Below are 17,717 nucleotides of genomic sequence, written 5' to 3'. Positions count from 1 at the left end.
CACATTTCCAGAGCCAGCGCCATTTAGTTCCCTTATATTCAAGTGAAGGCAGTCATCTTTATGGCGGATATCTCCATTACTCTATTACTCTGCAACTCAAACTAGCTTGTTCAATGGGCCCTATAATGCACATTTTTAAGGTTATTTTATTTATTTAGTACCTCTACTGTGACATGTTAAGATGCTTTTCACCCTCCGTCTGAAATCAGATCCAAGTGTGCTCTGACTGGTTAGCCGGCTAGCTCTGTTGTGATTGGTCGACCGCTTAGAGATGTTCTGCCCCTTACCCTATCACATACAATGTGTTTGAGCGCTAGCCAATAGAAGCGTGAGTGTTACATAGTGATGTCATTATGTCCCGGAAGTAAACAAAGGGGTCCCTCTGATGTGAACTTTGGGGTTTTAGCCTTTGCAGACCATTTACATGCACTCAAATCTATATAACTGTCACGATCTAGACACAAACTGATGAACCCAAATGCACGACCCAGAGACAAAGTCTTGAATGTAAAACATTTTAATTTTAATTTCACAGATCAGGTAATCCCTCTTAATAGAGTAGGTACTGGAAATAACAAACGGTGCACACAAGGAGGAAAAAACTAGCCGTAACAAAAAGAGAACTTAAGAAAAACTTAAGCCTACACAATTAACAAAAGAAACAAAACCTAACATGAGTGAAAGCGATCCTTTCAGAGCTGAGGCTTGGCATGACCATTCGGAGAAACAAACAAGACGAACTGACACAGGACAGGGGAGAGACAGGACTATTTAAACATGAGGTGAGTGGGAACAGGTGGAAACAATCAGGGGCGGGGCAGACAATGATGATGGCGGGAAAAAAACACAAGGGGAGGAAGAAACAGGGCCTCAAATGAAAGACAAGAGGTAGGTACAAAATAAAACAGGAAATGACAGACAAAATACATGAACATAACTAACACATTTGACGAGACACAACAATACCACACTACAGGAAAGGGACAAACCCAAAAAGCACAATAGGGCCGCTTTAAATAGCAACATGTATGTTATGTAACAAGACAAATATGTGTTTTTGAGTTTGTGGTGAGCTATCGCTTTGAAAGTGAACAGTAAATACAAGCATACAACCAAAGAAAACAACACATGAACTGACATGAAACTGTCTCTTTAAATATTTGTTCACTCAATCAGCATGTCTTAGCTCATCGCACTTTAATATTATAAGCATTACGTTTTTTTTCTAAAAATAGACGAACAAGATGAAGAGTTGATATCCAAGTAGAATTTGTAAATGAATGTCCGGGTTTCAGAGTCACTGTCCTCCTGGTTTTCATCCTCAGGCTCTGGTCAGTATCTGTTATAGCCTTATCACTCTGCAGCGTTTACTCAAGAACACACAAATGTGACCCAGAGCTTACAGCTAACGGATTTTAATTGGATCATTATGAATGTATTTTCCGTCATCATCTTCTTGCTCTGCATCATCACTAACAGGCTTTGAGCAACAGCTGTTTTCTGGACACTGCCGTACTGGGTGCACTCTGCGTGTTGTTTAAGTGCAGTATAAAAAAGGAAATTGGGTGATAATAAATATATTTGTATATTTTATCACTATGTTATATCCTGACAGCAGCATTAAACTAATCCAAAAGCACAATAACAGTTAAAGGTAGGGTATAAGAATGGAGAAAACAGCTCGAGTGCGCTAGAATTTGAAAGTATGCAGCCGAAAAAAATCTGCCCCTTCCTTCAGACTTCCTTACAGAGCCCCTCCTCCAACACACACAAACGCGCACATGACCAATGAGGGCACGAGATAAGTTTGTGCACGAGATGGAAGGCGGACAGGCAGGTAGGCCATCCAGTTATTTTAGCCGGGCCGGCTAAAATAATTGGTCGTGCTTCTTACAGCGCCACGGCTTCTACAGATGAATTTTTTTTATGTATTTATTGTCAAAGCATTTAATGTGTTCATTGCTATTGGGATGTTAAGAGCATTCCATGGAATATAACAAAAAGTGTTGCTGAAGTGAATTACCTACCCCACCTTTAAGCTTATGTAAACAAATGAACAGATAAGAGCCAAAAGAGTAAATCTATTTACATAGTTATTATTTTTGCTTGAGTATTCTCTTAAAGCAAAAGTCAACTCCAGAAAATCCAGAAAAAAAGCGTTCTAGTATTTGTGCTGAAAGAAGCCTCAAGGTGCCGGAGGAGATGTCTCTGTGAGGACATACGACTGATGTCTTGATGACTTCTGTCTCCTGAAAGGATAGACCAAACATTTATCAACAAAAACAATTTACAATACTAATTTCATTCTATCTATCTAAAATTAAATAAATAACATGTAACACAGCATTGGAGATATTGGGCTGATAGTCACACTACTGCAGACATCAACCTTTTAAATACACGCTATATTCACATCTAGATTTGATTATTGGAATAATTCAAGCAACAGACTCTGCATGCAGACTATGAAAGATGCATCTGTCTAAATGTAAAATTAAATGATACAGTCATTAAAAAAGTGAATGATCATCTATAAGGGGAGTAAATAACTCACCTTGACAAGAGAAAGGCCACTATGGCAACTAAAGCCAGGATAACACAGGCAGTCACTCCAATAATCAGCAATCTCTTTCCTGAAGACTCGGATGGGTCCGTTGTTGGGGTGGACAGACAAAAACCATTAGAGTCATATAAAACGGTCTCTGGCAGAATTATTTTATACTTTTTAATAGTTAGACCTTACACATCCTGGTGCTGATGGACTTACAGTGTAAAGGTATTTCATAAGGCTGGGCTTCATGGCAGCAAAGCTATATATATAGTGTTTATTTGTACTGGATAAAATGCAAAATAGACCCAGTATTCAAACTAAATATTTACATGGCAATTCATACCTTTTTTTTTTTTATGTATCTCAAAGGTAGAGAAGAGATATGTAGTTTGAAAATGATACCTTAATAAGTGTTTGGTGCTCTGGTGGAAGAATGGGTTTCTTTAATTATCACTTTTCTCCTTGTTTTACATAAGAACCGACACAACTGTTGCTGCTGAAATGGATCAGTGGCCAACCAATTATAATTGTACCTTAATGAGGGTGATAAAGGTTCCTTTTTTGTGATTGTCATAGGTTATGGTATGCAAAATGACGAATCAGTCACCTCTTGTTATGTAAGCACTGACTCCTTTTTAGAAATATCAATTTATTTTCTACGTATTGTTTGTTTGTTGTTGAATATTAGATGAGGTGTTATTTTGGGCCTATGTCCTGCTGAACTTGGTTCCACAAAGAACTGGCAGGCTCCGTATTGACCCACCTTTGGGATCTGTGAGTTTCACACTGTCAGTCTGTGATCCATGTCTGTTCCGAGCCTTGCAGCAGTGCAGCCCATATTCTTCAGCGGAGATATTGGCACTGCTGAGTGTCGGGCCTCGTCCTGTAGGTGTAGCCGGAGATTTTCTGCCTCGATTAAAGCTTTTGTCGGCTGCCAGAAGACATGCTGCCCCCTGGTACCAGGTGTATGTGTGGACAGGAGGGTTAGCATCGCTGCTGCAGGTCAGAGTCACAGGAAGCCCGTTCTGTAGCTCTGCAGCAGGAGAGACTGAGACCGCTGTGTTGCGAGGAGAGTCTGGACAGGATGGAGATGAGAAGTCAGTTACACCCTGTTTCAAATCATATGGGATTCTGTGAAGACACTTAATGCTAATGATATATTCATTAAATTAAATAGAGAAAAAAATATGCTGTGATGTTTCTTTATGTAGAATTTCTCAGTCAAAATATACATTATGTAAGATATTACATGTCTGGACCTATATGTTGAGTGGATACTATCCCAAATGTTTTCAACAATTTTCAAACCTATAGAAATTCTTAACTGTAATCAAGGGAATGATCCAAATACATTAAACGTCTAGTTCTTCATGAGAAAAAAAGCTAAGGGAAAGTTTAACTGCTTCTCTCTTTGTTTTTTCTCAGTTTAAATCACTGAGTCAGTTTGTTTAAGAGAGGAGGAGAAGTCGGCAGATAATTTGGCACCCGATAAATACCAGCCTAACACCTGGATCTCAACTCTACATAAAAACAAGCTCAGCAAACGTTTAGTGGCAACCCTGCAAAAACCTCTGTGGATAATTTGTCTACCTGTTAAAGCCTACTGAACGACGAACAATGGTGAAAGCCCAATCAGAGATAGCTGACTGCAATGGTGGAGAACACAACAACTCTCATAATCCCATGCTACTTCTCCATATCACCAAACTTTATTTTTGTTGTTGTTTTGACGAGAGACGCATAGTTGCGTAAAACTACATATTGTTGGTTCATAATAGAAATATCAATTTAAATGGGAATAAATCTTCACTTACATTCTACATCAATAGGCAGCATTGTTGAGTTCTGCTCTTTATCCCCAGTCTGTATCTGACAGTAGTAGCTGCCAGAGTGTCCAGGTGTCACCTCACTGATGTCCCACACCTGTCCAGTGTGTCTCGGGGTGCTGCTTGTGCTCTTGTACCATTTGAAGAGGGCCTGGGGACTGGCCGCAGGGCTGCCGCAGGCCAGACGCAGGGCCACGCCCTCTGTGATGTCACTGGAGGGACTCGCTGACACCGTGACTGCACTGGAGGAGTCTGGAGAAAACGAGGGTCATTCAAATAACAAGTGTATTAAGTCGTATTATTATTATTCGAGAATAAAACGAAGTTAAGTGATCTGTGAAAAAGAACTGTATGAAGATCTCTGTTCAGGGCTTTGGCCAGGATTGTAGAAATACTGAGGTAAAAGGTCCACTAACCTGCCATACTGTATAACACATAGAAAAAATGATTGAGTCTATTGTTTTATATTTTTTCCCTGTTGAACATCAAACCTTTAACTGTTCTATTTGTGTACACATCTACTCTATCTTGAAGTTTAAAAGGTGGGAATAAAATGTAAATCCTTATTAACTAATGATCCATATTTAATGTGTACTGTTTCAATATAAGATTGTTCAAAAATAAAACTAATTTCAGATCTCTTTATTTTAAGCAGAATAAATATATTGAGAATGTGACCTCTGTGTGGACTAGCTGACCTTAAAACAATAAACTCCTGCCTCCAGGTTGTTTTTCACAAGCCTCTATTCATTTAAAAGGTGTTGCATGCTTCGCCATTCATGCTTGTGCTGTTCCTCCAACCAGTGGTTCAACTGTTCATGACCAAACAACAAACCTTTGTTTTTGTTCATTTGCAGCTGCATGGTGCAAGTTGTATTCAATAGTTGAAAAGTTGAAAATCTTTAACTTTTCAACTTTCACTGATAATTATGACTGCATTATACCAACAAAACAAAACAAGAGAGTGACTTGACACAGATGTTGGTCCATCATTTCTTAAGAATATTGCAACATGAGTTACCTCACACAAACACAATGAGTTTGCTTTTCAACAGGCTCTAATAACTTGCTTTAGGAGTTCAGCAAAGACATGTTTCCAGTGAGTCTCTGGGCTGTGTGGCTGTGTGGGACTTTGATCATTTGGGTACGGAATTAAGACTGTCTTGAAACACAAGTTAAGGTTTCTGGTCAGTTTCAGTTCTCCTTCACATAAATAGCACACAGAGTTGCAAAAAGGAAGTGTTTCCTTCTCCAAGTGATGGTGCTAAAACATCAACACATGTCATCCAAATATTAAAGTCAACAAATTCGCAAAGTACAACATTTATTTTTTCTTAAATCCTTTGCAACTCAAACAACATGAGCTATGCATCGATAATGAAGGATGAAGATCATTTTGGGGATTATAGTATTACTGTTGGTGATGAGTTTTGGCATTAGTTGTGAATGAAATATTCCCACCTGCCACTAGGAGCTGTACTCCTTTCTGCTCTGGCATCTTCTGAGTGGGGTGGCTGGTGATGAGGTAAAACACATACGCTCCACTGTCTGACTTCCTCAGGTCAGAAATCCTCAGAGAACAGTTTTTGGTTCCTGGTTGTAGGTACTCCACCCTGTTCTGGTAGGATGGATTTGGGAATATACCGGCACTGTGGAAGACATATCTGGGACAGATAGACAGATTTATTTAGTTTGGTTTAACCCTCTTCTATAAGTTCTTGCAGAAATGTTTGTGGATGTTTTTGTGCATCTTCATTCAACAAGACCTTGATGTGATACAGCGATTGTTTTCGAGACACCAGATCTCAGTCGAAACGTTGTACTGTTGTCCCTCTCCCTCTCCTCCTCCTCCACCCTAATTGAGATAATTAGACAGAGTTTCTATTGAAGGATCTTTCCAACAAGGGCTAAAGCACCATTTAATACCACATAATTATGCTTGTGTTAACCTGATGCTCGATGTTTAAATCCTTCCATCAAATAAGTTAGTTTATTTAAATTATTCTTGATCAAACCCCTGCAGCTGCACATTTAAGAGCCTTGCAAAGAAAGACTTCCTGCTGAAGAAACAGGATACATTGCAACTGCTAACAAAGCCTTCTTTATACCTGAGCAGAGAGCCGTCTCTCAGCCTCAGAAGAAGGGAAGTCATAGGAACAAGGGAGAACCACAGAGGAACCAATCACAGCAGAAATAGGATTGGAGGGAAGACTAACTGACCAATCACCTGCAAGAACACCTGAGGGGGAGGATATAGATAATACATTACAACAGGTTTTTATATCATAACCACTAAGTTACATTACAAGGGTCTAACATTTACGCAAGTTACTGTATTTTTCTTTAACATTATTAACCTAAGATAATCCAGATATACAGATCAAATTAACTGACGTATCTGAGTGTACCTGCATTATAAGTTTTGCTGCAATGTACAACAATGTTCGTGTTTTGGTCAATGATATAAGAATAAAACAATACAAAAATAAGTCACAGGGTGAAATGTAAAAATACAATTTTTTATTGGAACTAATATAGATATAATATGCATGCAGCTCTGGTGCCACTGAAACCATCTTCAAGCAGTTGTGACATCAGTTTAATGATTTATAAGCGGCATTAATTTTGCTATATGCATGTCAAGCCAAAACTTTAATTTAAATATGTATTTTACCTTTCAGAGACAGTGTGAGCAGCAGCCAGCAGCTCACTCGTCCACCCATCTTCTATTCCAGCTGTTGATTTTTCAGTTTTGGTCCCCTGATCTTCCACCATCAGACACCTGCCCTTTCTTCTCCTTTGGCTTCAACTGTCTGCCCTCCTCTGCTTTTCGGTGATGTGCTTGCTTCCTGTAGAGCAAAGAATCATGGGTCAGATTGTCCAACTTCCTTTTTATTTTCTCTGCAATAGGAAACTGGGGTGATGCATGGTTAAACGAAAGCAAGAGAACCTACTGTAAATGAATGTGTGTGTAGCCATGTCTGTTTAGGCAGTAGTGGAACAACTTAAGTAAAAGTGGTAATACCACAGGCTAGAAATAATTTATTAGATATCCTACATTTAAATACAAAAGTATTGGATTGAAAATTAGTACAAAAACTACAGTACTCGTTATGCAGAATGGCCATTTTTTTTGGATAATGTCACTGAAGCACATTTAGTGATCAATTAATTGAATTAATTTATCTTTGTTGGAGTTCAACAGACACTGGAATTGAATAGCTGCCCATACATGTAGAGATTGAGATTTAACCCTCCGGTATCATTCGATTGGACTACGCAAATTAGTCATTCGAGACAAACATGTCCACTGCAAAAGACTTTGAAAAAAACATTATATTAAAAGGTTTTTTTCACAACTTTTTTGGGTTCAATCTTTAAAGCAACTTCCGCCCTAATAGAAAATACCAAAAATGTAATCATTTTCAGGATTTTAACTCTTTAAATGCCATTTTGAATACATGAAACCGCTGTTTTTTTTCATGATGAAAACAGAGAAAATGAGTTATTTTCCAAAAGATACATATCTGGTGACTGGCTCTTTTTTTTTTATAACAGTCTTGGATATGTCAAAGATTAGCAACAAAATTGATTTTTTTGCATTATTGGTTTTTGCACAAAATCAGATTGCACAAAAAAATGACATATTAGTCATTCGGGACAAAAATGTCCACTTCCAAAAACTACTCTAAAATGACAACAGATTAATATTTTTTTTAACTTTTTGGGGTTAAATCTTTCAATCAACTTCAGTCCTGATCAAAAATACCAAATGTTAAATTATGTTCAGGATTTTAACCCTTGAACTGCCAGTTTGAAAACATGAATTTGCGTTTTCTATGAAAAACATGCAAAAAAAGGCAGTTATTTTCCATATAATGAATGTTGGGGGGGGTCGGCTTTTTTTTTATCACAGTCTTGGACATGTCAAAAAGATTAGCAATAACATTTATTTTGGTGGATTATTAGTTTTTGCACCGAATCAGATTAAACAAAAAAAACTCACACATTAGCCACTCGTGTCCCATCCACTCCCATTATAGCCACATCTTTTGATCTCTCCGCCATACCGGTATAAAATCATGCATTTTGTAATGTCAGGGTTTTATATTGGAGGAACATAGTTCAATTTGTCCTTTTTATTCTATATCACCAGATGTGACATTTTACCATTGAATTACATGCTTGTCATTTCTTCGTTTCTTTGCCTGTTGTATAATGGGGCCCTGACAGCCATTGGAATACATGTATGAAACTAATATGATGTAGGTGTGTTGGTATGGATGTGGAAGAGTGGTATCAGCTGAGAAATGTGCGTGTTGTGTGTGTGTGTGTGTGTGTGTGTGTGTGTGTGTGTGTGTGTGTGTGTGTGTGTGTGTGTGTGTGTGTGTGTGTGTGTGTCTGGATGTACAGTGTGTGTGTACAGAGACAACAATATACAGTAGATTTGGTTTACAGCAAGTCGCAGTTTTCGCCTCATATCTTTCTTTCTTTCTCTCTCTTTTTCTCTCACTCCCTCATTCCCAAACTCATACACACTCGTACATATTAAACCTCCTTATACCTTGTGTATGTGTGAGTGATTGTGTGTGAGAATGAGACAGGAGTAAGTGTGCTCTAATGGCGTTTTGTTTTTCATTTGTGCTGTTTCATGTGTCTTTGAGGTAAACAGATGTATGATCTTGACCCAGCTTGACCTCGATGTTTTGAATTGTTTGGAACTTCAAAGTCCTTTGATAATGTCTCTTTAGCAAACAGACATACACAGCCATACATACACTCATTGAAGTAAATAAAAACACCTGGCTGCAATGCCAAAGCTTCAAATATGTGTAGTTTAGCTGGATGGTCATTTCATTCCTGTGATACGCAACAAGCAGTAAGATGAAGAGGAGCTTCTCTGTGGGACAAGAGGTCTCATGCAGCCCGTAACTTCAGCTGCAGGACTCATCCTCTGAACCAGAAACACCCTGAGAAGGAGAATCTGGTGTGGATCTGCCTGTGCTTGAAAGGAGTCAGCACAAAGATAAAACACTTTTTTATCCCATGTTTTCAAACTGGCAGTTCAAGGGTTAAAATCCTGAACATAATTTAACATTTGGTATTTTTGATCAGGACTGAAGTTGATTGAAAGATTTAACCCCAAAAAGTTTTTAAAAATATGAATCTGTTGTCATTTTAGAGCAGTTTTTGGAAGTGGACATTTTTGTCCCAAATGACTAATATGTCACTTTTTTGTTCAATCGGATTTTGTGCAAAAACTAATAATGCAAAAAAAATCAATTTTGCTGCTAATCTTTGACATATCCAAGACTGTTCTATAAAAAAAGAGCCAGTCACCAGATATGTATTTTTTTGGAAAATAACTCATTTTCATCATGAAAAAACACAGCGGTTTCATGTTTTCAAAATGGCATTTAAAGGGTTAAAATCCTGAAAATGATTACATTTTTGGTATTTTCTATTAGGGCGGAAGTTGTTTTAAAGATTGAACCCAAATAAGTTGTGAAGAAAAACTTTTAATATAATGTTTTTATCAAAATATTTTGCAGTGGACATTTTTGTCTCGAATGACTAATTTGCGTAGTCGATTTGTTACACAGTGAATTAAAGACCTATTTGAAAAATTGAAATTGGAATTCTAAAATAGATCGAGAAAATAGCCTTGTTACAAAGAATCAGGCCATTTGCACCAACAGAACCAAAGTTATTGCAAAATGTAAAGTGAAAAATGACCCATATGGACAAAAACGTCCACAGTGGTACCGGAGGGTTAAGAAACATTTTGATTGATCTCTTAATTTTTTCCACGCCACCCACCGTTTTAAGGTAGCCTACATTTTTACACTAAACCCTGGCCCACATTAAGTTATTATCCCGTTTCGTTGTGTGTTCTCGAAACGGGATAATACAACTTCTATACTCTGTTCGCACAGTGTGTTCACCTGCAGCAGGTCAGCAATCTGGGTCCACTCAGAAATGCACCGTGACGTCACTGGTGCCCCTCTCCTCTGCAGAGCTGACCGCTCACAGGACGACCACACAAGAACCCGCAGACAAAGATGCGATAAACTTTCATTAACTTCGTCTCAGATAGAACAGGCTTCCAAATGTTTTTCTCTTTTCTATTAGACGCCGGTGTCGGTGGTTTCGGTTGATATTAAGACTCGCTGAAATCCTTTCCCCCTTCTTCTTCCTCTGGGGTCAGTAACCTGTGGAGACAGCAACACGGATTTACTTCAAACTGGATTTATCTGTGGCGGAGTTTAAACGGCCTCGTCGTCTGTTTTTCGAGGCAGAAGTTTTTTTGTTGCTATTTTATTCTTCAATAAAGACTTTAAAGAAAAAATAACATTATATTTGTCATTAACGAAGGCATTTGTTTCACCTGCTGTAAGGAAAGTCAGGTGAGTCTCTTTCTGGAATGTGTTTCAGCCCTGTGGTCTAACTAACACTTAATGCTAACAGTTAACATTGCTAAAGGCTATAGTCAGAGGTGGGAGAAGTACTCAAAACTTGTACTTGAGTAAAAGTACAAATAACAGGGTGTAGGAATACTCTGTTACAAGTAAAGGTCCTGCATTCAAAATGTTACTCAAATAAAATAATTAGCATTAAAATATATTTAAAGTACCAAAAGTACTCATTCTGCAGTTTGGCCCATTTAAGAATAATATATATTATATGTTTTGATTATAATTATTGATGCATTCAAGTGTTATCAAAGCTGGTAAAGGTGCAGCTAGTTTAAATGACTTTGTATACTGCAGGGTAGCTTGTACATTTACTCCAGGTGTAAAAAAAGTCTTAGTTTATTTATATTAAATTGAAAATAAAGTAGAAGTCTCTCAAAATAGTTATTAAGTACAGTACTTGCGTAAATGTACTTGGTTAATCTACACCAATGGCTATAGCCCAACTCTAACAGCTAGTAGTACGTAGTTCTTTGAAATGAAACACAAAATTAAGTAGCTTTTTTTTGGTATAATTTTAATTATGTGAAAATTACATTTATAGTGCTGAACCATTTTAATGCCCGAATTATCTTTGTCTTGGAACCTCTGCAGTCTTAAATAAACAAATATATCATAGCTTTGTAGGGAATTTCAATATTTCTAGTGACACAATAGTTGCTTGAACTTTCTATTGCTTGCTATAGATACACTTTAACTTTAGGAAGAATGCCTTTGTTATCATTTGCTCCCAGTTGTCTCATATGACTTTTGTCCTCCTGTTAGCAGGGCAGTGAACACTGTAACTAGTTTAACCTTCTGTTGATAAAGACAACAGTCGTGGAGTATGTATTGGCAAAAATAATGACGTTGAATGAAGATGCAAATAGTAGAAGAAAAACTCAGTTAGTGTAAAAATATATCGACTTTTATGGACTGCATATGTGATGTAACCAGCCTGTACTTTAGAGCATATCGATCAAAATTGAAGTAGGCCTAGGATTATTATATTAAAGTGTTTTAATGTTTTTTTTTTCTAATTTGTGGTAAAACTAGTTGGTTCCTCCCACGTAATATACTGTACTTGTATGCTTTCAGAGTTAATCCTAAATGTTTGCTTCAATATGGTCTTTGTTTGTCACTTAAGACCTTCAATATTATATCAATAGGGAAAAGTGACTGACAAGGCCTTGGACCACCTGTTCTGAGGAGAGAAGGAAGGAAGCTGTTCCCTTTTGCTTCCTACTGTATACAGATGTATGCTGAGAAAGTTTTGTCGGAGGGGAAGATGGGTGAGTGCACATACCACTACTGTTGTTCTTGCCCTTATACTCCACCCCTTCCTACTCAGTCACACACACACGCACACGCACACGCACACGCACACGCACACGCACACGCACACACAGATTAAAATGCTGCGCTGGTCACGTTGCCTTTTTTCTGTATTTGGGACCAGACAACAGTCCACTTGACAGTTAACCATTAACAGTTTTTTTCCAAGTTGACTGGCTGTCTCTCTGATTTTCACTTGATATATTTTGTTTTCAGATTTAATATGATTTTAGTTTTTTTTTCAAAAGATTTCCAGGAAGACATCTGATACTTGTGTTGATAACTGGGGCCAGTAATCACCCCTGCACTTTATACAAAATTACACTAAATTGCAGCACATTATATCTACAGCAGTAACAGTTCACCCTCATTGCAGACACATAAAACACCTCACTATGCCCACATTACTGTCAATATGAAACTCCCCTACCTTATCCCTGCAAACACACTCTCACAACCATCAGTGAAACACGCATGTAAAAGGAAACCAGGGAATTCACATCTGTCCTGTTACGTTAACTAAGCTGAAATGCAGATTTAGTCAGCTTTACGACTCGTAATGACTTTATGACATACTTTATGATATGATGCTGTTATGGAAGTGGAGATAAGATTACATGCTGTATTTGACTGTTGCCAGAAAGCACTCCTGTCTGTGTGAACTGTGAAACACAAATATATGTCGGCCACTTTGAAGAGACAATAAATGAACCCTTCATACATTTTTACCCCATAACCCTTGCCAGCAGTGACCCTACCTTACATTGCAGGGATTGAGTGCCAGTCAAATGATTCCTGTAGCCTTAGATGAAGTGAAGTCTTTAGTAGAAAACTGTCTTTATCTCCACATTTTCTGCCGTTCAACTCTTGGTCCTCTTGTCCTTGTTGTGATGTGACTTACTTTCTACATCTGAACGTGGTCCGCTTAGCGTTTGGTTTTGTAGTTTCTGAAGGGAGTTCACTCAGATGACATGCATTTGGCTGTGTCTATGGTGCGTGTAATTACAAGAGAAACACCGTCTAGCCGAGGAGTGGCACATGTGGTGTGGTTTATCTTGTGTGTGTGTTGACGCCTAGGTGGGACATCTTTTTCATCTATTTTCAGCTGTGTGTCTGTTTACCTTAAACATAACATGCTACAAGTGTGAACAAGTACAGGAAACACCATTAAGCATAAGCACGTGCTAACAGAGCAGGGTATACTTCTTATCTGACTAATATTTACTGCACTGAGTATGATTGTGTTTATTTTTACTTTTCTACCATGACAACCACTACAGCTATGAGTCAGAGAGTCTGCTGTATCTTCACATGTGTGTGAGAGGTTTTCTTTTGCTTCTGTGCTGTTGTTATTTCTGCTTTTCCCACACTTCATTCATTCACTCAGGAAAAGGATATTCTTTTATATTTATTTTGAAAACCATTGTACCCCTTTATATAAATATATGGTGTTTTATTTGGATTCCATGTATGTTGAATTTATGCTCAGCCCTGTTTTTGATGGACCAGATACATAACAAATGTGATCTTCCTGGCTTGAATCTGTTTCCTAAAGCCCTAATGTCATTGCCTCCAAGAGCACAAAGTATAATAGAGCAAATGCTAAAAAAACAGAGCCTGGAGCTTGAGGACTTTTTAATCACACCACTATTTTCAAGGTTTAAGTTCATTCTTACTTTAACACCTTATTATTAACAAAAGCAAGACAGGCGATATATATTTTTTATAGGAAAATAAGCTTGCATCTCAGATACAACTCGGCTAATTTAGAAGACAACGTTTTGTTTTGTTTTATACAAAATATGCTTTTTTTTTTTTTTTTCCTTTTTTTGTTGAGGGTGTGTAAGCCCATCTGGAACACAGCTGCTTCTCTTCACCCACCACTGTGAGGCTACAGTGGGAGGGTGTAATGCATCCCTTTCAACATCTCAGTAAATGAGTCATGATACAGTAAAGCATGCTGCTGCTTCTGGCTGGTTATGTGACTCATGTATGGGGAGAGAAATTACCCAAAATAAGATGTAAGTGCAGAATGCTTGTGTGGATCACAAACAGTAAGTGATGATTCATTATTTCCTCTCCCCTATGTCAGCCTTATTTACCGCAACAAAAAACCCAGTTCTATCTTTTGATTGTAGATAAACACTTGATCTAGAAGTCAAATTGCTACTAATTAAACGTGTTGAAAAATATATACATATGTTTTATGTCTCTCCTGTGACATGTCTCCATACTTTAATGTACAAAAAGCTCTTTATTTTTCTCATACTGCCTGTGCTGCAGCACCTCTTTTCATCCTCTGTCTGAAACCAGAGCCCAGTCCGCTCTGATTGGTTAGCTGGCAAGCTCTGTTGTGATTGGTCAACTGCCAAGAGTTGTCACGCCCCTTAGCCTATCATGCATAATGGGGTGGAGCGTTAGCCAAAAGAAGCAAGAGTGTTATATAATGATGTCACTATGTCACTGAAGTAAACAAATAAGTCTGATGGAGGCGTTTCAGGCGTGGAGTGTATGGGAGAGAAACTCATTCTGGAGGGAACTTTGGAATTTTAGCCTTTGCCGACCATTTACAAGCACAAAAACAATAAATCCCCCAAAGCAGGGCCCCTTAATATTTAGTGGAATAGGTAGAATACATCTTACACCCACTTTGGGTCAGTTCTCATTGTAGCATATGCAAATATGTAATACATTTTAACAAGAACTTTGTTTCCACTTTTCAACATAATGCAATTCTACAGTATTACTATTTTTTGTTATTATACAAGATAATTACTGAACATAATATCGCAGTGATTTCTAGAAAAACCCTGACTAATAGCATTCAGACACACAGGAAGGGGGTGGTCTCGGAAAGGGTGTGGTCTCAGGTAGAAGTGGACACAAAAGAGTGCTTGTTCTGTTCTGCAATTTGATTGGGAAAGGGCACTGTGTTGGCGGGAAGGCATCAGGGAAGAAAGAAGAAGAAGTTTGGGAATGGGCAGCTTTGGTGCAAGTGTGTATGTGCTGGAGTTAAGATGTGTGGAGGAAATGTTGGGGTATTTCCTGGAGGACACAACCTGAGAGAATGACCAGGAGCCTGGAATGTGCTTCTTATAAAACGTCCATTCATCAGATGTTCACTTTCTGTTTCTCACTTTTTCTGCCTCATTTTTCCTCGTCCCTCTGTGACCCCTCAACCACACTCCATTGTTTATTTTAATTATACAATGCAAGGAACTACAACACCTGCCTGGATGTTTGTTGGGGAAGCCTGAAGAGAGGGGGAAAAGAGGACAGGTACAGAGGTGGAGGAGGAGCAGATGGAGTTGGCCAGGGAAAGGTCCTACTGTAGAGGGAGGGAGCAGACGTGAGGAGATAGCTGAGAAGGATGTTGAGGTCACTGGATGAGTAGGTCGACACAGCTAACATGTATCCTGAAAACAACGTAGAGATTAAAAAGTCTACATATAAGCTAAATAAACTGACTTTGAGTTGTTAACTGGAAAAACAACTGGATGTGAACCATTAACCTTGGTGAATACTTTGAATGTCTAAAATGTGTTTTTATGTCTTCCTTTTCTTCAATTGTTTTCACAGAAAATGTTAGTGAAATGAGAGAGTAGGGGCAATGTTGGAGGGAGACAGTGGCAGGAAGGAAACTGGGCATGTAGAATGTTTTCTTTGATTGGCAACACTCATATTCTAGAGCAGTGGTTCTCAACTGGTGGGTCGCGGACCCGTTTCGAGTGGGTCGCGGATGTGTGAGTGAAGAAAAAAAAATTGGAGAAAAACATTTTGGAATTCTTTTTTTTTTTTTGGGGGGGGGGGGGGGGGGGGGGAAGTCCCCACGGAGAATAACTTTGCGGTATAAATCTTCTTTATACATCCATGGGTACAACTTCAGATAAAAATGAACACATAATGAAATATGACCCCCGGTTTGATGATTGACAGGTCACAGAACAATGGGAAATATCTACCCTTACCCACAATTTAAAGTAAGTCACGCAGACCTCTTTCCTCTTCTGCAAGATGTCAGAACAAAGTGAAAAACAAACAATGGCATAACATATTATTAATCTGTCGGGTAGTAATAGATTTATTTATTTTCTTCTCAGAGTGTACCAGAATGCATAGTATGTTAGTATTTCTAAAAATCTCCTGGGGGAGAATCCCCCCAGACTCCCCTGCTGGGGTTGGGTTTTCAGCATGTGTGCCTTTTTACATAGTTCAGCTTTGATTCCATCATCTCATTAAACCTTTAAAAGCATACTTTAGTTCTGTAAAGGGATATAAGGGATATATGCACTGTACTTCACTTGTATTAATATTGTATGCTGAAAAGCGTATATATTACAGCACGTTTTTTATAGATTTGAGTGCTTCAAAATGTTGGGTCGCGATGTATTGACCAAGTAAAAAGTGGGTCCCGAGGCCTGACCAGTTGAGAACCACTGTTCTAGAGTATCTCCTGTTGTTTCCTGGCACATTGATGGAAAGGATTACCATCACAGCCCTGACTCTCCAGTTTAATTTATGGAAAATAAATGTACATGACAGTGATCTTTCCCAGCTTGTTTTTTTCCTAACAAGCATCTAAAGACACATCTAAATAGCTAATATTAATGCACTCTCAGTATGGACACCCGTATTTCTTTCAGCTACATTTAAAAACATACAAACATCTGGGTTTTCTCCATATTAAAGGTGTCCTATTATACAAAACAAGGCCGTAACCATGGAGTCAACATTGGGGGGGGATCAACAATTAAATACTAATTTGAATACTAATTTCCTTCCATTCTAAAGGAAAATATATAAAAATTCACTAACACATGGGATTCTGTAAAGGGCCCATGTCATGCTTTTCCGGTTATTACCCGTCCCCTTGTGTGTTATGAAGGTTTTTATGCATGTGAACGGTCTGCAGAGTCAGAAACCCTGTAGGTACACCCTGTAGTGAGTAAAACTCTAACACAGAAAAGACCTGTCTATGCTGACCCAGAACGCCTCGTTAGAGATTTCTCATTTTCAATTGTTTGCTTCCTGGGTTCTGTGTGAACACCCAAATCCACAACAAATGACCGGATTGGCCCAAGTGGACCAATCCGCGGAGCACCTCACACACCAGGATCCCTTGGCTAACTAACAGGGAGTCCCCATTGACTCCCTGAACGCTGGTCATAGACGAGTTGGGATCTCGGATAAATGCTCTCCGCAGACCAATTCTCACAGCGTTATAAACCTTTTTCTTACTCAATATCAAGCCACACTTATTGTTTTACTACGGCTGTGAGTGTTTGTGTGTGCTCATTATGAGTTTCGCTGTGTCTCGCTGTATCGCCGACCCGAAAGCCTGTCCGCTCCTCGCAGCAGCGGCGAGCAGCAACGAGCCGACGAGCCTCGTAACGTCCCGACCAATCAGGGCACACTGGGCTCACAGGGAGGGGGGGAAGAGTGAATACCAGGTGAATACACATACTATACAGAGATACTGTATGAGAAATTAATGTAATTTTGGAAAATTGTACAATTTAAATCTATTTTAGTAGACCTCAACAATGGAAATAT

General features: G+C 38.6%; 2 protein-coding genes across 4 annotated transcripts in view; one reads left to right on the top strand and one right to left on the bottom strand.

Annotated features, from left to right (window-relative positions):
• Positions 1-501: 501 nt before the first annotated feature.
• Positions 502-13,167, bottom strand: LOC307047007 (B-cell receptor CD22). Of its 2 annotated transcripts, none has more exons than XM_079693709.1 (9): positions 12,923-13,167; positions 7,052-7,226; positions 6,486-6,616; positions 6,144-6,232; positions 5,839-6,041; positions 4,366-4,629; positions 3,315-3,626; positions 2,555-2,633; positions 502-2,249 (listed from the first exon to the last, which is right to left on the bottom strand). In XM_079693709.1, exons 2-9 carry the CDS (start codon positions 7,098-7,100, stop codon positions 2,186-2,188), a joined length of 1,191 nt encoding a protein of 396 aa, XP_079549835.1. In that variant the 5' UTR covers positions 7,101-7,226; positions 12,923-13,167; the 3' UTR covers positions 502-2,185. The 2 variants fall into 2 exon arrangements, with proteins under 2 accessions (XP_079549835.1, XP_079549834.1); XM_079693708.1 differs by lacking the exon at positions 12,923-13,167 and adding an exon at positions 10,323-10,460.
• The window catches only part of hpn (hepsin), a 26,817-nt gene continuing 19,682 nt past the window's right edge, over positions 10,583-17,717 (top strand). For both annotated transcript variants that reach the window (XM_079693707.1, XM_079693706.1), the window contains exons 1-2: positions 10,583-10,784; positions 11,999-12,121. In XM_079693707.1, the coding sequence (XP_079549833.1) occupies positions 12,085-12,121 (37 nt within the window). In that variant the 5' untranslated portion in view covers positions 10,583-10,784; positions 11,999-12,084. The remainder of the gene's footprint in view (positions 10,785-11,998; positions 12,122-17,717) is intronic.

This window comes from Notothenia rossii (assembly GCF_949606895.1).
Source record: "Notothenia rossii genome assembly, chromosome: 7".
Classification (NCBI taxonomy): Eukaryota; Metazoa; Chordata; class Actinopteri; order Perciformes; family Nototheniidae; genus Notothenia; species Notothenia rossii.
Note: the sequence above shows the minus strand (reverse complement) of the source record. Positions and strands in the feature narration are given on the sequence as shown.

What these genes read in the sequence shown, in the direction of transcription:
- LOC307047007 (XM_079693709.1), bottom strand. Translation starts at nt 7,100, where the DNA reads ATGGGTGGACGAGTGAGCTGCTGGCTGCTGCTCACACTGTCTCTGAAA. An exon ending in GCTGCCTATTGATGTAGAAT is followed by an intron (nt 3,627 to 4,365) that starts GTAAGTGAAGAT and finishes CATCCTGTCCAG; the next exon opens with ACTCTCCTCGCAACACAGCG. An exon ending in GTGGCCTTTCTCTTGTCAAG is followed by an intron (nt 2,250 to 2,554) that starts GTGAGTTATTTA and finishes CTATCCTTTCAG; the next exon opens with GAGACAGAAGTCATCAAGAC.